The 24,909-nt window shown below is 50.2% G+C and overlaps 1 protein-coding gene across 1 annotated transcript in view; it reads left to right on the top strand.

Annotated features, from left to right (window-relative positions):
* The first annotated feature begins 7,084 nt into the window (after positions 1–7,084).
* Positions 7,085–24,909, top strand: part of KLRG1 (killer cell lectin like receptor G1) — a 28,130-nt gene continuing 10,305 nt past the window's right edge. The window contains 3 exon segments of the mRNA XM_055143611.1: positions 7,085–7,133; positions 11,804–11,905; positions 14,615–14,784. Of these exon segments, the coding sequence (XP_054999586.1) occupies positions 11,869–11,905; positions 14,615–14,784 (207 nt within the window). The 5' untranslated portion in view covers positions 7,085–7,133; positions 11,804–11,868.

Consider the following 24,909-nt stretch of genomic DNA (forward strand, 5'->3'; position numbering starts at 1 on the left):
GAGAGAGGGAGAGAGAGAGGGGGAGAGACACTGAAAAAGGGAGAGAGGGGGAGAGGGAGAGACAGAGGGAGAGACAGAGGGAGGAGGAGGGAGAGGGAGAGAGAAGGAGAGGGAGAGAGGGGGGAGAGAGAGAGCGGGAGAAAGAGAGAGAGGGAGAGAGAGATTTTGGAAAAACGTTTTAAGTACTAGGGAGAAAATGCAGTGCAGAAGTAAGGCAATTGCCCTGCACTTGGCCGACCTTAGTTTGACCCCAGAGGGTCCCCGGGGGCACCACCAGGAAGAATCTGTGAGCACAGAGTCAGGGGGGAGGGGGAGCCCCTGGGCGTGGCCCCGGAACAGCCAGGAGGACACCACACTTGAGAATAAGCTCATGGTCTGGGCCCACAGCCAGGGGGCGCCTCCTGGGCTGTTCATCAGGGCAGCCAGAGTTTGAGTTGAACCGAGATGGCACGTCCTGCTCTCCCAGAAGGGAGCATAACCTGACGCTCGCCATAGCCATGCTGCCGGACCCCATGCCAGGCTGTTTCGCTCGGGGCACCACAGAGGGGGGCGGGTGAGAGCCCTCCCCGCCCCAAGGGACCCAGCCCCAGCAGCTGAAAACTCCCACAACCCAACTGCTGCCACACTCATGGCTGCTCTCCACACGCCCGGGGCCAAGGTCACCCACAAGTGACCCTTTCCCTGGACACTTCATGGGACACACGCTATCCATTCTCCAAGAGTACCATACCACATTGCATATATATTTACAGGTATATATTATATCTGGTTAGATTATATATATAAAATGATATATATATATATATATACCAGATATATATATCTGATTAGATATCACTGTCACTGTCACTGTCATCCCGTTGCTCATCGATTTGTTTGAGCGGGCACCAGTAACATCTCTCATTGAGAGACTGATTGTTACTGTTTTTGGCATATCCAATATGCACGGGTAGCTTGCCAGGCTCTGCCGTGCGGGCGAGATACTCTCGGTAGCTTGCTGGGCTCTCTGAGAGGGGCGGAGGAATCGAACACAGGTCGGCCGAGTGAAAGGAAAAAGCCCAACCACTGTGCTATCGCTCCAGCCCCTGATTAGATATATGTATTATTATATCTAGTTCAGCTAGACTGCTGGACTAGAGCTGTTACCTATTGGATTCCACAGGACGTCAAAAGAACACGTGGCCACCCACCTACAAGATGGTCAGACTTCTTCGTCAAAACCCTGAAGGAACAGTTTGAGGCTCTCCGTGTTCCTGGAGCAAATAGACACCATTGGGCTACACTAACATGCGACAGGGATGAATGGAGACGTTACTGGTGCCCACTCGAGCAAATTGACGATGAATGGGATGACAAGTGATACAAGTGAAGTGATACAGATATATATATATATATACATATATATTATATATACATATATACACAAGGCTCAATCTTTCACAACTTGTTAGTGATCTCTTCCAGAAGGATTAAATGGCCCCTGTTGAAATAGAACAATCTTCACATTCTTTCCTCTATGGATACTTTTTTGTAGCATTTTCAGCGGTTTTTCATAAAAAAAAATACGAAATATGTGATTTTGGTTCTGCTTTGGGATAGGGATTGGGGTTTGGGATGAAATCACTTGTATCACTTGTCATCCCGTACATCTCCAATTTGCTAGAGCAGGCTCCAATAATGTCCCCATTTGTCCCTGTCACGTGCTAGTGTAGCCCAATGGTATCTGCTCGCTCCAGGAACACGAAGAACCTCAAAACATTCATTCAGGGTTTTGATGAGGAAGTCTGACCATCTCGTAGGTGGGCAGCTATGCGGTCTTTTGACGTCCCATGGAATCCAGTCGGTAACAGCTCTAGTCCAGCGGTCATCTCTGAATCGAATTACGGGTCTGGCCCATCTGATGGAAACATTCAAAATTTGGTGGTTGAGAAGGTGTCATGGTGGGTGAGATTGGTATTGAATATTAAATGTAATCAAATATTGTGCTACCTTATAAAATTAAAAAAATTAACAAAAACAGCCTTAGGAAAGAAACAAAAAAAATAAAGAAAAAGAAAAAGAATTGAGCCTGGTACGGGCCTAGCGTGGTTGACCCACGCCCTTCCCTTTGCCTTTGTCTCCGTGACCAGGACTTCACTCGAGGCTTCACACCTTGGCAGTCGTGTACCAGGGGTTATACATGAGTTTTGTGATCATTGATGCCCGCATGAGTGGTTGGTGCTGGCTGGTTGATTGCCCCCAGCAAGGCGGAGTGGTGCCAGGGATGAACGCATGCGCCCAGTCATCGTGTGATTTTATTTTACCCTTTTTTGTTATGTCTGGAGGCTACACCCAGCAGTGCTCAGGGCTCACTCCTGCCTCTGTGCTCAGGGATCACCCCTGGCCGGCCTCGGGGGGCCTTCTGCAGTGCTGGGGATTGCAGGATGGTGTGTGATTGAGTCCGCACCGCCCAAATTCCAGACGGTCCTCGGTTTCTTTTCATTTGGGCCGTGGGGTTTTTATTTTCCCCCAGTTGGTTCCTGTGCCCTTTCCACAAAGCCTCACTCATTCCCGTGCGAAGGATCCAACCCAGGCCTAATATGCACAGGCTAATACACCTTGAGTCTCTTGCCCGCACGCCTGGCTGTCTTCCCCGGGGCCCCTCGGGGGGGATGGGCTCCAGCTTCCCTCCCCACCCCGAGCAGAGCTCCCGGCAGCCGAAGACCACCGGAACCTAGCTACAGCCATGCTCCAGGCCCCTCTCCACATGTTTGGACAGGCCTCATGCATGAAGGTACCAGCAGGGGAACCCAGGTGTGTGTAATCCCATCAACGGCCAACATCCAGACTTAAAAGCAAGCTCCCAGAGCTCTTGTAGCCTACTTCTACCTCTGGGAGAAACTGGCAAACTTCTGAGAGCTTCCTGCCCACATGGGACAGCCTTGCAAGCTTCCCATGGTGTATCCATATGCTAAATCCAGTAACAAGCTGGATCTCATTCCCCTGACCCTGAAAGAGCCTCCAGTGCGACATTGTTGGGAGGGCTGAGTTGAGAGAGACTTCTAAGATCTCAGGGAAAGGACGAATGGAGAAGTTACTGAGCCCGCTTGAGAAATTGACGATTAACGGGATTTCATGATTCGTGGATACACCTTTGTCCTTCCTCTTTCTTCACTCTTTTTTTGCTTTTTGGGTCACACCTGGCCATGCACAGGGGTCACTCCTGGCTCTGCACTCAGGAATTACCCCTGGCAGTGCTCAGGGGACCCTATGGGATGCTGGGAATCGAACCCAGGTCGACTGCGTGCAAGGCAAACGCCCTCCCTGCTGTGCTATTATTCCAGCCCCCTCCTTCTTGTTCTTTTTTTTTAAATTTTTTTTATTTATTTATTTTTTAATTTTTTATTGTGGAAAGTTACAAAGTTACAAAGTTTTCAGGTTTAAATCTCAGTTATACAATGTTCGAATACCCATCCCTTCACCAGTGCACCTTCTTGTTCTTTATGTTTTGGTTTTGTAGCCACATGTGGCATGTTCAGGGCTTACTCCTGGATCTGTGCTCAGGAATCCCTCCTGGCAGGCTCTTGGGAACACGTGGGATGCCGGTGATCGAACCTGGGTAGACCACATGAAAGGCAAGGGCCACTCCACCTTCCTCTCTCCTAACTCCTCTTTATTTATTTGCTTCCTTCTTTTCTCCTTCCTTCCTTCCTTCCTTCCTTCCTTCCTTCCTTCCTTCCTTCCTTCCTTCCTTCCTTCCTTCCTTCCTTCCTTCCTTTTTTTTTTTAAGTTTTTTGGACTTTTTGGGTCACACCCAGCAATGCCCATGGCTTCCTCCTAGCTCTGCACTCAGGGATCACTCCTGATGGTGCTCAGGGGACCCTATGGGATGCCGGGGCTCGAACTCAGGTTGGCCGCTTGTGAGGCAAGCGCCCTCCCCGCTGTCATACCACTCCAGCTCTTGCTTCCTCATTTCCCAGCACTAAAAGCACTTGGGGATGTGCCCCGTGCTCCTCCTGACCTTGAAACGAGCCATCGCTTCCAGGAGCACTGGTTCCCGTGTTGTTTTTCTCTTTCAAAGTTTTATCATCGGATTGATTGATTGGTTTGGGGGCCACACCCAGCAGTGCTCCAGAAGCTGCTCCTCACCTGGAGCTTGAGGGGTGCTCCCGGCAGTGCTCAGCGCACCACGTGGTGCTGGGGATGAAACCCGGGCCACCCGAGTGCAGAGCACGTGCTCCCCAGCCACCATGTGGTCCTCCTCCCTTTCCCTTCCTCCTGCCTTCTTTCTCTCCCCGACTCCCTCTCGCGCCTGCTGTCTTCCTCCGCAGGCTCGGAGGGAGGGAGATGGCTCAGCCGCCCAGTCCCCCAGCACCCTGGGCCGGGTCCCTGCTACTAAAGCTAGTAATAATGAGCCATCAGGCAGTTGCTCCAGGGATGTCAATGACCAGTGGGTCTTCCTTGGTTCTTGGTTCCCCCTGGGCAGCTCTGATGCCCTGTGCGTCTTCTTTTTATTTTTGTTTTTCTTTTTGGGTCACACCCGGCGATGCTCAGGGGTTCCTCCTGGCTCTGTGTTCAGGAATCACTCCTGGAGGTGCTTGGAGGACCATAGCGGGTGCCAGGGATTGAACTCGGGTTGGCTGTGTGTGCCAGGCAAATGCCCTTCCCACTGTGATATTGCTCCAGCCCACGCAGTGTGTCTTTTTTTTTTTTATTTTTGGGTCACATCGGCAATGCACAGGGGTTCCTCCTGACTCCACACTCAAGAATCACTCCTGGTGGTGCTGGGGGACCCTATGGAATGCTGGGAATCGAACCGGGGTCGGCTGCGTGCAAGGCAAATGCCCTCCCTGCTGTGCTATCGGGTGTGTGTCTTGCTGTGTCTTTTTGGCTCTGCAGAAGGTCACTCAGCCTGGACTTGAAGAGTGGCCTCGGGCTATGCCACGTAGCTCTAGGCCAAGGAGTGATGGTGAGTTTCTGGGAGCCACTTGGCATCAGAGGATCTCCCCCCTGCACCCCTGCCGGCTCCCACCACAAGTCCCTCAGAGGTGCTACCTCTGCCTTCTCAGCCAAGAATTTGCGGCTGGGTGGAGGGTTCGTTCTGCACAGAGTGACCCCAGGATGCCAGCGTGGACGCAGCACGTGCAGAGGGCAGTGGGCGCTCCTGAAAACACTTGTTTCTCGGAGTCTGTCACCTCGAGATATTGGACGGTCATCTCCAGCCCGGCTCGGGCAGCACCAGAACCACTTTCGGACTGCAAGTTTCTCTTCTATTTTTAGACATTCTCACTCGGTGGCTTTATCTTCATCTTGGGGTTTCAAATCCCTTTCTGCTTTTCACACTTCAGCTTCATAACCTTCCACTTGCTAGAAGCAAGTCACTCGGGCTGGAGTATTTGTTTCCTTTGTTGCCTTGGAGGGTTCAAAGCAAGAGCGCCCGGGAGAAGAACCCCATGCACGCGGCAGGGCAGGGCAAGAGTAGGGTGGAGAGAATGTTTTGGGGGGACTTATATATGGCGGGGTGCAAGGTGCGATGTTCAAAGATGTCTGGGCTAGGCCTGTTGCTCATGTGATTCCAGTCCAGAAAAGTATCATTCTGGTTTCTTCATTAGTCACCCAACATTCTGGAAAGCACTGTAGCACTATAGCACTGTCATCCCAAGTGGGCACCAGTAACGTCTCCATTATGAGCCTTGTTGTTACTTTTTTTTTTCTTTTTGGGTCACTCCCGGCGATGCTCAGAAGTTACTCCTGGCTCTGCACTCAGGAATTACTCCTGGCGGTGCTCAGGGGACCCTATGGGATGCTGGGATTCGAACCCGAGTTGGCCGAGTGCAAGGCAAACACCCTACCCGCTGTGCTATCGCTCCAGCCCTTGTTGTTACTGTTTTTGGCATACTGAATACGCCACGGGTATCTTGCCAGGCTCTGCCGTGAGGGCGGGATACTCTCAGTAGCTTACCGGGCTCTCTGAGAGAGACAGAGGAATCGAACCCGGGTCGGCCGCGTGCAAGGCAAACACCCTACCCGCTGTGCTATTGCTCCAGTCCTAACAGTCCAGAAAGCAAGGAAATCAACCAGTCCCATTGGCTTTGCATTGGTTTGCTCAAAGGTAAACAGATACCAACTCTGAGCTACATTTAAGGGTAAGGGTAATAGCTCGGAGGTCTGGAATATGCAAGGCACGTTCAATCTGCATGTTCAAGTTTTCCCCCTGTGGCCCCACTTTTTAGGAGTACACACACATGCGCGCGCACACACACATACACACACATACACACTCACACTCACTAAATTTATATCTGGAAAAATTACTCTCTTGTTATGGGGGTTGGCATTTGGGGTCACATCTAGCAGTGCTCAGGGCTTACTCCTGGGCTCTGTGCTCAGGGCTCACTCCTGGCAGTGCTCAAGGACTTTATCCATTGACAGGGATTGAACCCGGGGCAGCCAGCAAGGCAGGCGCCTTCTCCACCCGTACTATCTCGCCAGTCCCAAACCATGCTCGGTTTCTTTTCAATTTTCATAATTGAAACTGCTGGACTTCAGTGCAACTTTTTCTTCCTCAAGAGGATTCACGAGGGGCTGGGGTGGGTGGGGTGCTTGCCTGGCACGCGGCTGACCTGGGTTCGATCCCCAGCATCCCATAAGCTTCCTTGAGCACCGCCAGGAGTATTTCCTGAGTGCAGGGCCCAGGAGTAAGCCCTGAGCAGTACCAAGTGTGGCTCCAGAAACCAAAAAGGCAAAAAGAAAAAAAAAAAGTATTGACGAGATGGAAAATCAACTTCATATGCATTTCATCAGCGGCTCCAGAGCGTGACGGGCAGAGGTGGATTGGGGAGGACCCTCGCAATTTTGCACAGTAGTTTCGATGAGCAACCCCAGTCTTTGAATCATTTCCTGAAAAAAAAAAAAAACTGCTTCTCTTTTTCTTATGCTGGATTTTTTTTTCTTTGAAGCCTTCGAGCTTCCTGCTGGCAGATGAGAAATTGGTCTATTTCCTCCCTGCCACACGGCTCCTCGCACTCCTCTCTGCTTCTCCCCCACTGAATGTGAGGGATAAGAGATGGAGGTCTCGGAACACACCACTTATTCCCTTTTAGGGCTATCCCGGGCCCCCCAAGTACCGAATGACTGCGGATCGCAGCCCAAAGGTGAGTCGACTGCAGCAGTGTGGGGAAGAGCCGTGCAGGGATGAGGAGGAGGGAGGAGTCTGGAGTCCAGGATGGAGAGAAATCGAGGCAACCGGGAGGAAGTGCTTTGGGGTCCATTTCAGGCCCAGAGCTGGAGGAGGAAGAGTCCAGCTCTTAGGGGGGTTGCTCTTAGGTCTTTGGGAAGAGTCTTTTCTAATCTATAAGACCCAGGTCCAATATGGGATGCTGGGGATCGATCCTGGGTCAGCCGCATGCAAAGCATGCGCCTTCCTCCCTCTCCTATCGCTCTGGCTCCAGGTCAGAGATTTCAATGCTTTCGAAAGCAGACGTGAACTTGACTGGGTTCAGCTGCTGAGGAAATCTTGGGACTGTTTGTAACTCAAGTCCAGCCTCGTTCGTGCTGACCACTGTCTCCTCTGGTAAAGGTTCTCCTTGGAAAAAATGTAAGCTGACATAATATTTTGAGTCTAGTGTTCTAAAGTTAAATTTCACTCCCAGCGATAGAAAACCGCTGCGAGGACAAGATTTTGTTGAAACCAACTTGAAGTGTCATTAGATCAATTCTTTCTATCCACGGAGTGTAATATTCAATTTTAAAATGCTTCAAAAGGCATGCCGTAAACCTCTTTATGCAACCAGTTAGTGTTTAAAGTAGGCAGTTAAAGAAAAAAATAATAGATTGTTACTTTTTTTCCTGGAGCTCTTAAATGAGGTATAATTTTCAGAGTTTCGGGCGGAATTTTTAGTGTAAGTAAATTATATATTGAGATAACAGCCACAATGAAGACCAAAAAGCAATGTAGAGTTTTAAGTGCCAGGCCATTCATGGAATGGAATTATGGTGGTGTGTTAGAATTTGACTATAGTGATTTTGATTTCTAGGCAAGTGGCTTTTTATTTTTACTGAGAGTACATTGTGCATTCTTATTTATTGCCAGTATTTTTTAGTTCCAGCCCCTGTTTTCCAGGTACTTCAACTGGGGATGGGAAAATAGGGCAGGACACCAACTCCCCCCCTCGACTTTTTTTGGCCTTTGAGGTCACACCTGGTGATGCTCAGGGGTTACTCCTGACTCTGCACTCAGGAAGGAGTTACTCCTGATAGTGCTCGGGGAACTATATGGAATGCCGGGGATTGAACTTGGGTTGGCCGCATGCAAGGCAAATGCCCTCCCTGCTGGACTATTGCTCCAGCCCCTCTAAAAACCCTTTGAAACAAATGTTTATTAAAGAAAACAGGGAAGATTTGAGAGCAGATAAAAAAAAATAGGACTGATGCTATCACCAAGTTTTCTTTGTTTGCCAAACCCAGAGATGCTCAAAATATATTCCTGGCAGTGCTCAGGAGACCATATGAAATACTGGGGGTTGAACCCGGTTGAACCCAGAGGAGAAGGACAAAGACCAGGGGTTCAGAATGCTTTATCGTCTACACATTGACAGGGTAATTTGTCTATGATTTAAATAAGAAAGTAGGGATATATTCCCAGGAGTGGTATTGCTGGGTCCAACGGGAGCTCAATTTCTAATTTTTTGAGAATCATCCATATTGTTTTCCAAAAGGGCTGAACCAGTCGGCATTCCCACCAGCAGTGAAGGAGAGTCCCGAGTGGGGTGGTGGGAGGGATACTGGGATCATTGGTGGAGGAGAATGGGCACTGTGGAGGGATGTAAATGAAATGCAAACATGAAAGTTCATAAGTTTGTAACTTACCTCACAGTGATTCACTAACAAAAATTAAAAAAAAAAAAAGAAAGTAGGAAAGCAGGCCTTAGGGAGGGAGATTGACTTCCCGATATCTGAATTAAGCATGACCAAATAAAGGAATTTAAACTAGTGGGACTGGAGCAATAGCACAGCGGGTAGGGTGTTTGCCTTGCATGCAGCCGACCCGGGTTCAATTCCCAGCATCCCATAGGGTCCCCCAAGCACCACCAGGGGTAGTTCCTGAGTGCATGAGCCAGGAAGAACACCTGTGCATTGCCAGGTGTGACCCAAAAAGCAAAAAAAAAAAAAAAAAAAAGGAATTTAAACTAGTACTGAAATACCTTCTTTGTCAGGTTTTGCCACCCCCCCTCCAACACACACACATACCTCCTACACTCCCAACTGCTACAATTTTGAAACAACAGTCTGGGTTGAAATGTTTTTCAGATTTGGAGAGATAATACGGGTGTTAAAGTGTTTACCTTACACATGATTGAGCTGGCTTTGATCCCTAGCACCCCATAAGTTCTCCCCAAGCCCCACCAGCCAGCAGTGATTCCTGAGCGCAGAGCCTTGCGTAAGACCTGAGCACCATTGGGTAGGGCCCCAAAACACAAATCATAAAAAAAGTAAAAAAAAAATCTAGTTTTCCATTGTCTGGAGAGAGTTCATTGACCCTCACACTCATCTTCTCTCTCTCTCTCTCTATATGTGTGTGTGTGTGTGTGTGTGTATAGATAGATAGATTGATTGATTGATTGATTGATATATTGAAGGGCCAGAGAGATGCCGTAAATGTGCTTTGATCTCCAGTACCCCATGGTCCCTTGATCACCTTAAAGAGTGATCCCTGAGCACAGTGCAGGAGTAACCCCCAGACACCACCACGTGTGGCCCCAAACCCTCTCCAGAATTACAAGGAACATCTGAAGTGAATTAGAGATCAGGCTAGGCTGCTGGTCCTGGCCAGACCCAGGAATAGTCTTTCTATGATTTTTCTTTTTTTTTTGCTTTTTGGGTCACACCCAGCGATGCTCAGGGGTCATTCCTGGCTCATGCACTCAGAAATTACTCCTGGCGATGCTTGGGGGACCATATGGGATGCTGGGATTCGAACCCGGGTCGGCCGCATGCAAGGCAAACGCCCTATCCGCTGTGGTATTGCTCCAGCCCCTGATTTTTTTCTTTTTTACATCTTGTATCACTGTATCACTGTCATCCTGTTGCTCATCAATTTGTTCAAGCAGGCACCAGTAACGTCTCCATTGTGAGACTTGTTACTGTTTTTGGCATATCGAATATGCCACGGGAAGCTTGCCAGGCTCTGCCCTATGGGCAGGATCCTCTCGGTAGCTTGCCAGGCTCTCCGAGAGGGGCGGAGGAACCCAACCCGGGTTGGCTGCATGCAAGGCAAACGCCCTACCCGCTGTGCTATCACTTACATGTTGTATATTTATTAATTGAATTTTTAGAATAACAGGCCACCCTTGTTTTATGGATACAATTTAATTTTTCTTAGTTCCATAAAGAAATTGGTAAGATGTTTCTTCTTTCTGTATCATCTCTGGTTCTTTAATTTATTTTTTATTGAATCACCGTGAGATACAGTTACGAAAATTGAGTTTCAGTCATACAATGATCGAACACCCATCCCTCCACCAGAGCACATTCTCCACCACCAATGTCCCCAGTTATACCCCTCCCCCATCCCAACCCTTCTCCTGTCTCTATGGCAGACAATTTCCCCCGTACTCTCTCTCTCTCTACTTTTGGGCATTGAAATTTTTTTTTTTATTTTAAACTTTTTATTAAATCACCATGTGGAAAGTTACAAAGTTCTCAGGTTTATATGTCAGTTATACAATATTCAAACACCCATCCCTTCACCAGTGCCCATATTCCACCACCAGAAACCTCAGTATACCCCCCGCCCCCACCCCCTACCCCCTACTGTATAACTAATGAATTTCACTTCACCTTTTCTTTACCTTGATTACATTCCATAATTCAACACAAAACTCACTATAGTTGTTAGAGTTTCCAAGCAAGAGAGACAGACCTACTACATTTGGTAATTAGTTTGCTTAGTTCACAGTCCAGAGAGCTGGCTGCTACATTAAAAACCTTCAATATTTCAACAAAAACTTACTGTTATTATTTGGAGTTTCCCCCCCCAAGTCAGACCTGTTCAAAAGGAACCGTTTCACATTGCAGAAAATTATAAATGTTAAGTCGCGCGGACGCAGCAGGTTTTGGATTTCTGTATAAAGTCCAGGGAAAATTCTGCCAGATGCTGGAACCCCAATTCCAAAAGCTGTCTCTGGTTCCCGCTCATTCCACATCCACCGGCTCTGCAGAGACATGGGCACCCGGGCCGAAAACCCGGCCAGCCGGAGCCGAGCCCCGGCCCTGGCGGGGGCTGGCCCTGTATCTGGGCATTGAAAATTTTTTTAACTTGAATCACCGTGAGATACAGTTACAGACTTACAAACTTTCGTGATCACGTTTCAGTCATACAATGATTGAGCACCCATCCCTCCACCAGTGCCCATTTTCCACCACCAATGCTCCCAGTCTCCCTCCCGCCACCCCCACCCCTTCCCACCCCCTGCCTCTGTGGCAGGCACCTTCCCTCCCTCTTACTATCTCTCTCTCTCTCTCCTTTTGGGTGTTGTGGTTTGCAACACAGATATGAGAGGCCATCGTGTTTGGTCCATAGTCTACTTTCAGCATGCATCTCCCATCCCGAGCGATCCCTCCAACCATCATTGACTTAGTGCTCCCTTCTCCATCCCAGCTGCCTTTTCCCCAAGCCTGCAAGGCCGGCTTCCAAGCCATGATGCGACCCTCCTAGCCTGCAGGAACAGGTTTATAGGGCGTCTCTACCCTCATTCCCCCAACTCTCTCCCAGCCCCTTCTGGGCTTTTTCTGTCTCAGGACTCTCTCCGTTCTCTCCTTGCAGTTTCCTCCAGGCTCCGTTTCTCTGCCTACTGGGTCATCGCTCTGGGGCTTCTGAGCATCATTCTTATGACTTTGCTGACAGTCAGATGGATTCTGTGCCAGGGTGAGTACTAACTGGAGCCCAAGTGGACGCTTGGATTGGGGGTGCAGAGGAAGTACAGCCTGGCACCACCGCCTGAGCCCAGAGCCGGAGTGAGCCCTGAGCACCGCTGGGGGTCACTCCAATAGCAACAACATCTTTGGGCTTAACTGTCTTGTGATATAAAATCAAGGTAGCACAATAGAAAGTAGGGGGCAGGGAGGGAAACCCCAATAAAGTAAGTGACCCCTGCACACGACATCTCCCGGGGTCTATTGCCTTTGAGCACATGCATTTGTGTATGTATTCTTTTTGTGTGTGGGGGGTGGGGGAGAGGCGGGGTGCCACCCTGGTGATGCTCAGGGGCTATTCTAGCTCCATGCCTAGGAATGACTCCTGAAGGTGTTTGGGGGACCAGGTGGAGTGGCGGGGGTTCGAACCAGGGCCACAGCCACCACTGCTGCCACATGCAAGGCACGTGCCCTGCCTCCTGCACTCTCCCTCTTCCTCTCTCTCTCTCTCTCTCTCTCTCTCTCTCTCTGGCCCCAAAGTTATTTGTATTCAAGTAAAGATTAGACCACTTCTTTTTTTTATTTGTTTGTTTTTGGGTCACCCCTGGCGGTGCTCAGGGGACCATATGGGATGCTGGGATTAGAACCCGGGTTGGTCTTGTGCAAGGCAAATGCTCTCCCCACTTAGCTATCGCTCCAGCCCCAAGAGTAGACCACTTCTGGGGGCTGGAGCAATAGCACAGCAGGGAGGGTGTTTACCTTGCACGCAGCCGACCCGGGTTTGATTCCCAGCATCCCATATGGTCCCCTGAGCACTGCCAGGAGTGATTCCTGAGTGCATGAGCCAGGAGTAACCCCTGTGCATCACCGGGTGTGACCCAAAAAGCAAAAAAAAAAAAAAAAACACCAACGAAACAAAAAGATTAGACCACTTCTCTCTGCAAAGCTCTAGCCTGGGCCTTATAAAAAAGAGGAAATGGAGCCATGAATTTGGCACCTTATTCTTTGGAGGTGACTTGACCTAGCCCGAGTCTCCTTCCTTCCGAGGTCAGACGTGGCTCTGAAGGGGAAGTCCCAGCATCCGGCTTTATTACTTGTCCCCATCAGTCCCACAGAACGGGCACTAAGTCTAGCAAAGCTCATTCCAGAACACGGGAAAGTGCTCTACATGACACATCCCATTCAATAATGATGTTCCTGGGGCCAGAGAGAGGGGTGGGGGCTTAAGGCACTGGCCTTGCATGTGGTCAACCCTACTTTGATGCCCAGGAGCACAGAGCTGGGAGTAGCTCCCTAGCACCACTTAGGCATGGTCCAAAAAGCCTGAGTAAATCAATAAAGGAGTACCGATATATATATACACACATAAGTATATAATGTATAATGTGACTGGAGTGATAATACAGTGGGTAGGGCGTTCGCTTTGCACACGGCCGACCCAGGTTCGATCCCTCAGTCCCTCTCGGAGAGCCCGGCAAGCTACCGAGAGTATCCCGCCCGCACCGCAGACCTGGCAAGCTCCCCGTGGCGTATTGGATATGCCAAAAACAGTAACAAGTTTCCCAATGGAGACGTTACTGGTGCCCATTCGAGCAAATCGATGAGCAACAGGACAACAGTGCTACAGTGCTATATAATGTGGTCAGTTGAACAGAATGTAATTATTTGATACCATGGTAGGGAAATGATGATACAATATGATATTTTATAAAAGCAGCATACAAAATTTTACCTTATACTATGATGAAAGCTATGCCAACTTTTTTTTTTTTGGCTTTTTGGGTCACACCCAGCAATGCTCAGGAGTAACTCCTGGCTCTGCTCTCAGGAATTACTCCTGGAGATGCTTGCGGGGGGGACCCTATTGGATGCCAGGGATCAAACCCAAGTTGGCCTCGTTCAAGGCTAATGTCCAACCCACTGTACGATTGCTCTAGCCCCAACTATGCCAACATTACATGCAAAAGAAAAGGTGGTGGGGGTTGGAGCGATAGCACAGCAGGTAGGGCGTTAGCCTTGCATGCGGCTGACCCGGGTTCGATTCCCAGCATCCCATATGGTCCCCCAAGAAGCGCCAGGAGTAATTCCTGATTGCATGAGCCAGGAGTAACCCCTGTGCTCTGCTGGGTGTGACTCAAAAATTAAAAAAAAGAAGAAAAAAAAGAAAAGGTGGGGGAGATTTTAGAGGAATAGATCGAAATTCTGTTAAGAGAAGAAATACAGGGGCTGCAGCAATAGTCCAGAGGGTAGGGTGTTTGCCTTGCATGTGGCCAACCCAGGTTCGATTCCCAGCATCCCATATGGTCCCCTGAGCACCTCCAGGGGTAATTCCTCAGTGAAGAGCCAGGAGTGACCCCTGTGCATCACCAGGTATGACCCCCTCCCCAGAAAAAAGAGAATAAATACAGATAGGAAAGGGGAGAGTTAGCAGAGGGGGCAGGGTGCTTGCTGTTCCCAGTTAAACCTCTTGAACCACATGTTCATCCATCCTCCGCACTGCCGGGAGTGACCCCCAAGCACAGAGGAGTCCCTGGGTATCCCCAAATCAAACAAACAGACAAACAATCAAAAACGTGCTTGCTTTGCTTGTGGCTGAGGCGATTCCATCCTGGCGCCTCATTTGGCTTCCTGAGCACCAGTAGGGGTCGCTCCTGAGCACACGGAACCGGCATCACCCCTAAGCCCAGTCACACAGACCAAGACGGCACCTCGTCCTTTCTAGGTTCCAAGGAGTCCCCCTGTGTCCAGTGTCCCAGCTGCCCAGACCTCTGGCTGAGGCACAGCAACCACTGCTACTATTTCTCAGTGGAGCAGAGGGACTGGAATTCCAGCCGACAGTTCTGCCTGGCCGAGCAGGCGCAGCTGCTCATGTTTGCCGACAGCCAGGAAATGGTGAGTGCAGACTGATGCTTTGGAAAGGGGTGCAGAGTGGGTGGGCACTGTGGTGGAGAGCATTGCTCCTCCCCCCGCCCCCCATTTTTTTAAACTTTTAATGTTGTTATTGACTCACCATTAGATGCAGTTACAAAGCTTTCATGTTTGAGTTTTGTTCCTGTCACCGTCACTGTCACTGTCATCCCGTTGCTCACAGATTAGTTCGAGCGGGCACCAGTAATGTCTCTCATTGAGAGACTTATTGTTACTGTTTTTGGCATATCCAATACACACAGGTAGCTTGCCAGGCTCTGCCGCGAGGGCGCGATACTCTCGGTAGCTTGCCGGGCTCTCCGAGAGGGGCGGAGGAATCGAACTCGGGTCGGCTGCGTGAAAGGCGAACACCCATCCCTCCACCAGGGCACATTTTCCACCAACAAAATCCCCAGGATCCCCCCCCAGCCCTGCCCCTACCCTAACGCTTCCCCTGCCTGTGTGGCAGGCAAGTGCCACAATATTCTCTCTCTAACGTTGGTGACATTCAGTCTTTGGCACCAGTGCCACCCTTGTTATTTGGAATCTTCCCACACAACCCCTCCGACCTGCCGAAAAGGCAATGCTGGAGAATTTGTTTTGTATTATGCTTGTTATGAATAACATAAAATGTTACGCAGCCACTTCTGGAATTCTAAAATTTTAATAATCCGGGTCTGGAGAGATCTCTGCAGCGAGCTGCTCGGTTCCGAGATGCATCTGTGTGTCTCTGGATCATGGCCGTTTAGAGGCTTAATAAGTAGCTGGGGGCATTTTGTGGGCATCATCTCAGAGTGCCATGGGGGTGGAAGGAAGGAGAGGGACTGGCTCCTCCCTGTCCCCTGAGGCCTGGCATTTGCCGCTATTGACCCCGCCTGTCACTGTTACTGTCACTGTCATCCCATGGCTCATCGATTTGCTCGAGCGGGCACCAGTAACATCTCCATTGTGAGACTTGTTGTGACTGTGTTTGGCATATCGAATACGCCATTGCGAGCTTGTCAGGCTCTGCTGTGCGGGCGCGATACTCTCGGTAGCTCGGAGGAATTGAACCCGGGTCCGCTGAGTGCAAGGCAAACGCTCTACCCACTGTGCTATCGCTCTAGCTCACCCTGCCTACCTTGGCTTTTTGTTGAGTGTGGAAGATGGCAGCCACCAGGATTCCTAGGGGGGCAGGCGAAGGGACGGCACCTGCTCCTGTCGGGAGTAGCCCTGCCAAAGTGGCCTGGTGCAAAGTCCAGACGCATCTCTGCAGCGAGCTGCTCGGGTATGAGATTCATTTGTGTGTCTCTCTGTGCCTTCTCTTGAGGAGCAGAAGGAACAATCCTCCTCCTCCTCCTCCTCTTCCCCCCCTCCTCCTCCTCCCCCTCCTCCTCCTCCTCCCCCTCCTCCTCCTCCTCCCCCTCCTCCTCCTCCTCCTCCTCCCACCTCCTCCTCCTCTCCCTCCTCCTCCTCTTCCCCCCTCCTCCTCCTCTCCCTCCTCCTCCTCCCCCTCCTCCTCCTCCTCCCTCCTCCTCCTCCTCCCCCTCCTCCTCCTCTTCCCCCCTCCTCCTCCTCTCCCTCCTCCTCCTCCCCCTCCTCCCTACCTCCTCCTCCTCCCCCTCCTCCTCCTCCCTACCTCCTCCTCCTCTCCCTCCTCCTTCTCCTCCTCCTCCTCTTTCCCCTCCTCCTCCTCATTTATCTCTCCCTCCTTCATTCCTCCTGTGCTCTTCTCTCACTTCTCTGCAGGAGCCAATAGCCCTCTGTTAACAGAAACCCCTACAGTGACAGTGTGTGTGTGTGTGTGTGTGTGAGTGTGAGTGTGTGTGTGTGTGTGTGAGTGTGAGTGTGTGTGTGTGTGTGTGTGTGTGTGTTGAAGGTAAGGGATGCCGAGTAAGGGTTCAGCCCAGAAGTAGTGCAGGTGTGACTAAGAGAAGAGTGGATCCAGAAAGATCTCTATTCTTACACAGGAGTAGCAGATGGCTGAGAAAGAGTCAAACTCTGAAGGGCGGACAGCTAGACCCTGGCCAGGGCTTAAGTGTCTTCTCTCTAACATTGCCCCTTCTGTAATCTTGTCCTTCATTGTGCTGGAGAAGGGGATGAAGGGTGCTTGCCTTGCATGCGGCCAACTGGGTTCAACATATGGTCCCTAGAGCCTCGCCAGGAGTGATCCCTGAGTGCAGAGCCAGGAGTGACCTTGAGCATCACCAGGCCTGGCTCCAAAACAGAACAACAACAACAAAAAACCCCAAACCAACCATAGCAACAGTTCTCACTTGTAAATTATGTCTCCCAAGAAAAAGAGAAACCCTTGTCAGGTTTTGAGAGCTGTGTTGATGCTGATGTTTTGAGGCAGCTTTCTGTTTTCTCTTAGGGGGCAGAATTGAATGACAGAGAAGAGTGTTAAGAATTCAGCCTTAGGGGTGCAGGCAAGTACGGTGGGGAAGGCACTTGACTTGTATGTGGCTGACCGGCTTTAATCCCCAGCACCTTGTATGGTTTCTTGAACCTGCCAGGAGTGACCCCTGAGTGTCAATCAAAAGTAAGTCCTGAGCACTGCTGGGTGAGGCCCTCAAACCAAAACAACAACAACAATAACAACAACAATAATAATAGTAAAAGAATTCAACATTATTAACATCCTTTGTGGGCAATTCCGAGACATGACTGCTCTCAGGAAGCTGGGGAAGAGCGTACTGTCCTTAAATGTAATGGCTTCCCATCTGAAGAAAGTCCAGAAGGGCCTAGGGAGGGAAAGAGAGCACAGGGGTAGCTTGGAACGTGTCTAATCCCAGTTCAGTCCCCAGAACCGCATACGATTCCCACAGCATTGCCAGCAGTGATCCCTGAGCACAGCTGGGTGGGTGTTGCCCCTAAAACAGAAACAAAAAAGAAAAGAAGAAATTTTTGATGGAAGCATCTACAAAGAATACATCTTCCTCTAAATCAGACCACCGCCACGACTTACTTCGCCTTTTTTGCTTCCCATAAGCTAGGTGGCAGACGGCATGGGGTTGGCCAGTTGGGTGCCAGTGCTCAGGGGCTACTCCAGGCTGGTCCTTGGGGAGACCCTGAGGGAGGGGGCTGGAGAGGTGTTGAGTGAATATTCTTTCGGTTGGAGGCACAGAGACAAGACACGCGAGAGGAATGTAGAGAGCGCGAAGGGCCAAGGCGTCAGCCTGGCTCGAGGTGGAGAGCGACTGCCAGAGGCCTCCTTTTATTCTATTTTTTAATCAGTTACAGCCTAATGCAACTAAATTAATGTAACTAATGTAACTAACTAAATAATAATAAGTAAATAATAATAGGTAAATAATGAAGTAAAAATAAAGTAAAAATGAAGTAATAAAAAATAAAAGTAAAGCAAAAAATAAAGTAAAAATAATAAAATAATAAAGTAAATAATAATAAGTAAATAATAATAAGTAAATAAATAAATAAAAGTAATGTAACTAATGTAAATAAATTTGCATTGAGTTAATTTTTGGACAAATTCACGTCATGTAAAGCAAATATAAAAAATACAGGGGCTGGAGCGATAGCACAGTGGGTAGGGCATTTGCTATGCATGCAGCCAACCTGGGTTCTATTCCCAGCATCCCATATGAGCACCACCAGGAGTAATTCCTGAGTGCAGAGCCAGGAGTTTCCCTTGTGCATCACCGGGAGTCCCCTCCCCCCAAAAAAAAACCATATTATTTTTAGCAAAGGTGCAAGATTTGCTTTTGGACTTTGAGAGGAGTTTTCCTTATCTTCCACCTTTCAATATATACTAAAACTGATAACTATAATTTTTTTTGCCTTTGTTTTGTACTTCTAATTTTGGCTGCAAAAGCTAATGCCAGACTTGAGTCACAGAGAATTTCTAGACAATAAAAGAGTGGCTGTAGATCTTATCTGTTGTGTGGGATCCTACTGAGCAGTGTTTGTGGCGATTAGAAAAACTTGTAATAGTTCAGAATCACCCTCTGCCTCAGCAACAATTTTACTGCTTTAGAAGGTCCAGGCCTCTGTGCTAGTTCCCATTGTGTTAACTACGGAAAAGGAGGGGCAACTTCTTACCAAACAAGAAGGTGCAAAGCCACGGGAGACTTTGAAGGACAGTGGTGGCAAAGTGAATTATTGGGTATTGAGTTCGAATCATGTGGTCTCTTCAACCGATTTTTTCCCTTCACCACTGCTACTCAAATCATGTGCTAAGGATCCAGATTGTGCTAAGCCCCCAGGTATGAGGTAGTTATCTAATTGAAACTCCTGAATTCTTTTTTTTTTTTCTTTTTGGGTCACGCCCGGCGATGCTCAAGGGTTACTCCTGGCTCTGCACTCAGGAATTACTCCTGGCAGTACTCAGGGGACTGTATGGGATGCTGGGAATCGAACCCAGGTCAGCCGAGTGCAAGGCAAACGCCCTACCCGCTGTGCTATCGCTTCAGCCCCGAAACTCCTGAATTCTTCTATAATCATCACCAGTCATTGGTTCATCTTTTCCCTCCTCAATTCCTACACTCATTCTCCCCACACTCTATTTACTGTAGTCTTTCCTCATTTAGAGTCTGAATAGGAATCTGCTTAGGACACCTGACAGAGCAGGGACTCACATGCACCTCAAGAAAGAGCAAGGAGACTGAGACCCCATATCTAGTGCTTGAATATTTTGTCTCTTCTGTTGAATCTGCATTTACTTGAGCATTGAAGCGTTACAGATTTCTCCCTGCCTTTTCGAAATGGGAATTATTAGCTTCAGTTACAAGTTTTCTTTGCTGGAAACTGTGTTTTTTCCTCTCTCTTTATAGCCTGAACTTAGGAACTTAGGATTTCTCTTGTTTCCTTACTCTATCAGTGGGAACAAAGTAGGTTTTCTGTCTTTCATTGATCGCTGGTATTTAAAGGCATTTAAAGCATCATAGTTGGTTTCACTTCTTTTTTTTTTTTTTTTTTTTTTTTGCTTTTTGGGTCACACCTGGCAATGCGCAGGGGTTACTCCTGGCTCTGCACTCAGGAATTACTCCTGGCGGTGCTCAGGGGACCATATGGGATGCTGGGAATCGAACCCGGGTCGGCCGCGTGCAAGGCAAACGCCCTACCCGCTGTGCTATTGCTCCAGCCCCACTTCTTTTTTTTTTTTTTAACCTATATGAGGTTTCATTTTTACCCTTCCCTTCATGTATATATATATATATATATATATATATATATATATATATATATAGACCTTCTACCCTGGTACTTCCTCCAAATTTAAGGAAATATGGAAATGATTTTCTTTGGGTCAAAAAATCATTGATGGGCTGGAGCAACAGCACAGCAGGTAGGGCCTTGCATGCGGCTGACCCGGGTTCGATTCCTCCGCCCCTCTCGGAGAGCCCAGCAAGCTACTGAGAGTATCTCGCCCACACGGCAGAGCCTGGCAAGCTACCCGTGGCATATTCAATATGCCAAAAACAGTAACAACAAGTCTCACAAGGGAGATGTTACTGGTGCCCGCTTGAACACATTGAAGAGCAACGGGATGACGGTGATACAGTGATACAGTTTTGTAATTATTTTCCTTATACTTGACACTTTGGTTTTATCTTGTTATCTTGTTATTTTGGGAAATATATATACATATATATATATATATCTGACTAGGAACACCTGTAAAGGCAATTAGAGGCCGCCCCAAAACCCTCCATCCCTCTCGGAGAGCCTGGCAAGCTACTGAGAGTATGCCACCCGAATGGCATACTCGATATGCTAAAAACATCTATGGGAACATCGATATGCTAAAAATAGTAACAATGACGGTCCTAATTCCCCTGACCCTGAAAGAACCCCCAGTATGCCATCGGGCTACACTAGCACGCGGCAGGAACAAATGGAGACATTACTGGCGCCTGCTCGAGCAAATCAATGAACAATGGGATGACAGTGACAGTGACAGTGATTCACCCTTAATGACTCCATCACAGAGAAAGAATCACCAATGAGAGTCCTAATGACTTGACCACAGAGAAAGACTCACGAATGAGAGTACAGACAGTTATAGGATGAGCATTTGTCAAAAGTACGTCTGGGTATACATTGTCTCGTCAAAGCTGTGTTGTCAAAGCTATGTTGTCATGATTAAAACACCAGAGGAGGTGGGGCTGGACTGATAGCACAGCGGGTAGGGCGTTTGCCTTGCATGAGCCGATCCAGGTTTGATTCCCAGCATCCCATAGGGTCCCCTGAGCACTGCCAGGAGTAATTCCTGATTATAGAGCCAGGAATAACCCCTGTGCATTGCTGGGTGTGACCCAAAGAGCAAAATAAATAAATAAATAAAAATGCCAGAGGAAGATATGGAGCTGGGCACGGAGGGGCTCTACAGATCTCGTCCCCCACATTCTTGTGGTGAGTCCTCCATAGGGCAAAGAGAAGACTCATACTGATACTTGACGGTCAAACCAGATGAAGGCTGTGTAAGAGAAGAGAAACTGCTGCTGTGTGCTGCCAAGGTAGTGGATGACGAGGCGGGCATATGAGAGCATGCTGCACTTCTCCAGGTCATCTGGACTCACAGGTTTAGCTTGCCCACTAAACTCAAAGTGGGGCCTCAGTTCTGCTTCCTGCTTGCAGGGCAGCGTCCAGAGGCTCGTCCTAGTGTCCTGGCTTAGCACCAACAAGAGGGAACACGTGCTGCTAGGGATGGGACCCGGGGATGCTCCCTGCATAGGGCATGTGCTCAGTCTGCTAAACTCTCTCTCCAGACCCCGAATTCCTTTTCTTTTTCTGGTCTTGGGGCCACACCCAGCTGTGCTCCTGGCCCTGCACTCAGGGGTCCCTTCTGTCCAGTGATGCAAGAAACTGAACTCGAGAGGGCCCCATGCAAAGCCAGCACCTTCCCCACTGTTCTGGTGCTCCGGCCTGACCCAGCCCCTGAATTTGTCTGAGTGATGTTTGTTTGTTTGTTTGTTTGTTTGTTTGGCTTTGGGGGCCACACCTGGCGATGCTCTGGGGTTCCTCCTGGCTCTGCACTCAGGAATGACTCCTGGTGATGCTCAGGGGGCCCTATGGGATGCCGGGGATAGAACCTGGGTTGGCTGCATGCAAGGCAAATGCCCTACCGGCTCACTGTGCTGGACTATGGCTCTGGATCAGACTTTGCTTTCTGTTGGTTTTTTTTTTTTTTTTTTTTGCTTTTGCTTTTTGGGTCACACCCGGAGATGCACAGGGGTTACTCCTGGCTCTTCACTCAGGAATTACCCCTGGGAATCGAACCTGGGTCAGCCTGGGTCGGCTGCATGCCAGGCAAATGCCCTACCGGCTCACCGTGCTGGACTATGGCTCCGGCTCAGACTTTGCTTTCTGGCCCCGGGGGCAGCTGAGTCCGGCTCTGTCCGCTGAGGACTCACGCTGACTGAAGTCAGGAGCAGAAGTCAAGCCCGGGGCTGGAGACGCTGAAGCACGATGAGTCATAACTGGAGTCTCACCCCAGAGAGCTGCAGGGCGCAGGCTGGGGGTGGGGAGGGGAAGGGCACCCCGAAACGGGAAGGCCGCTGCTTTGCTGAGGAACAGAGATGCTGCCAGGAGCTCCGGGGGTCGATCCCGCTCCCATCCCCGAATCCTGCGGCTTCTGCAGAGACGAGGAACAGGGTGAACCGGGCAGCTTTCCTGGCTTGCCTTCTGCAGCCCCGGGTTCGTCTCAGGGCTGCAGTGGGCAGAACAAACCCCGAGGGTCGTCGTCAAGAGAACCAGAATGAAGGTATTTTGTGGAATCACCAGCCCTGCTGGAGCAATAGCACAGCGGGTAGGGCATTTGCCTTGCACGCAGCAGACCAGGGTTCGATTCCTCCGGATTCCTCTTGGAGAGCCCGGCCAGCTACCGAGAGTATCAAGCCTGCGCGGCAGAGCCCGGCAAGCTCCCCGTGATGTATTCAATATGCCAAAAAACAGTCACAACAAGGCTCACCATGGAGACATGACTGGTGCCCGCTCGAGCAAATCGATGAGCAACGGGATGATAGTGACAGTGACAGTGTGGAATCACAAAATAAATAAGAGGCTCAGTGCTCTCTCCTCCACCATGAGCCACTTTCCCACCCCGGCTGCAGCCGCCACCAACAGACACATGAAGGAGGGAACAGGACAGCCAGGCTGGCTGGTGATCGATCAGCTGCTGTTTATTCCCATCTCCGTCCTGCTGTTTATTCCGTTCTTCCCTCATGCCTGTTCCCATCTCACTGAACATCCCAATCCAGTCTCACTCTGCCCCTCATTCTCATCTCCTACTTTCCCCCATGCTACTCTCTCTGTGCCCTGTCTCACGGCGGGACCTCCCTTTCTGCGGTGTTAGGAACGACAGCAACTGAAGCCTGAGTCACGTAATGATGACGGATGCCCAGGAATAGAGATATTTCAGAGTCAATCAACTCCTAACCATAAGGAGCACGGCATTCACGGTCTTTCTGTGTTTAACCAGAGAACATTGCTCTATAGTAAAGTATAAAAAAGGCGACAGGGGAAATAGAAAAGCAGGTGCAAATACACAGCACTTCAAATACAAAGCAGTGCAAAGCCCAGAATTACCAGAAACTTATTAGAAGCAATCAAGACTGACATGGGGAGCTGAGACAGACACTGAGACAATAAGAAGTAAAATACAAAGGAAAGATTAAAGATAAACTTTTTTTTCTTTTTGGGTCACACCCGGCGATGCTCAGGGGTTACTCTGGCTCATGCACTCAGGAATCACTTCTGGCGGTGCTCAGGGATGCTGGGAATCGAACCCTGGCCAGTATCGTGCAAGGCAAACGCCCTCCCCGCTGTGCTCTTGCTCTGGCCTCCTGGTGGGGACGCTCTTCACCCCACCTAGCTCACAGAATGCAAATGCAAATGACCCGCCCCCTCAACCGCCCTCTGACCAGTCCTGTGACACGCCCTATATCCCCGCCCACTGCCCCGCCCACTGCCCCGCCGTCAGACCGTCCCACTGCCCCGCCCTGTGACCCGCCCTCTGCCCCTCCCAGTGACCCGCCCTCAGGACCGCCCACTGCTCCGCCCTGTGACACACCCTATATCCCGCCCTGTGACCCGCCCTTTGAACCACTCTTGGACCTTTTCTGACCCGCCCACTGCCCCTCCATTTGACCACAGAGCCATCAGAACCTCCCTGTGACACGCCCTAGGACACGCTCTATACCCCGCCCTGTGACCCGCCCTTCGAACCACCCTCTGACACGCCCTAGGACACGCCCTCAGACCCTCCCACTGCCCCGCCCTGTGACACGCCCTGTGACCCGCCCTTTGAGCCACTCTTGGACCTTCTCTGCCCCTCCCACCACCCCGCCCAGTGGCCCGCCCTCAGAACCGCCCTCAGAACCGCCCTCTGACCCGCCCTGTGACCTGCCCTATATCCCACCCTATATCCCGCCCTGTGACACGCCCTAGGACATGGCCTGTGACCCGTCCCTTGAACCACTCTTGGACCTTCTCTGACCCGCCCTCAGAACCGCCCTCTGCCCCACCCTCTGGCACACCCTATATCCCGCCCTCTGCCCCTCTAAGACGCCCTAGGACACACCCTCAGACACCCCCACTGCCCCGCCCTGTGACCCGCCCTCTGCCCCCCCAGTGACCCGCTCTCTGACCCGCCCACTGCCCCAACCTGTGACCCATCCTCTGACGTGCCCTTTATCCCCGCCCTGCGACACGCCCTAGGACATGCCCTGTGACCCGCCCTTTGAACCACTCTTGGACCTTCTCTGACCCGCCCACTCCCCCACCCTGTGACCCGCCCTCAGAACCGCCCTCCGACCCACCCTCTGACCGCCCTGAGACACGCCCTGTGACACGCCCTAAGACCCTCTCCTGCCCTGTGACCCCAGAGCCACCGTCACTGGCCCCCAGACTATAATTATAAACTCGGGTGGGCGCATGTAGGGCAAATGCCTTGACCCACTCTAGCCCTCTCTAGGAATGACTCCATCTGGGACTGGCAAGGTGGTACAGAGGGCAGTTACCAGTACAGACCGGGTAGTACATGCACGTAGTACATCTGATATACATCTGATACATGAGGGATAGCACAGCGGGGAGGGCGTTTGTCTTGCACGCGGCTGGCCCGGGTTCGATTCTTAGCATCCCATAGGGTCCCCTGAGCACCGCCAG

The sequence above is a fragment of the Sorex araneus genome, chromosome 6 (assembly GCF_027595985.1).
Source record: "Sorex araneus isolate mSorAra2 chromosome 6, mSorAra2.pri, whole genome shotgun sequence".
NCBI classification, from domain to species: Eukaryota; Metazoa; Chordata; class Mammalia; order Eulipotyphla; family Soricidae; genus Sorex; species Sorex araneus.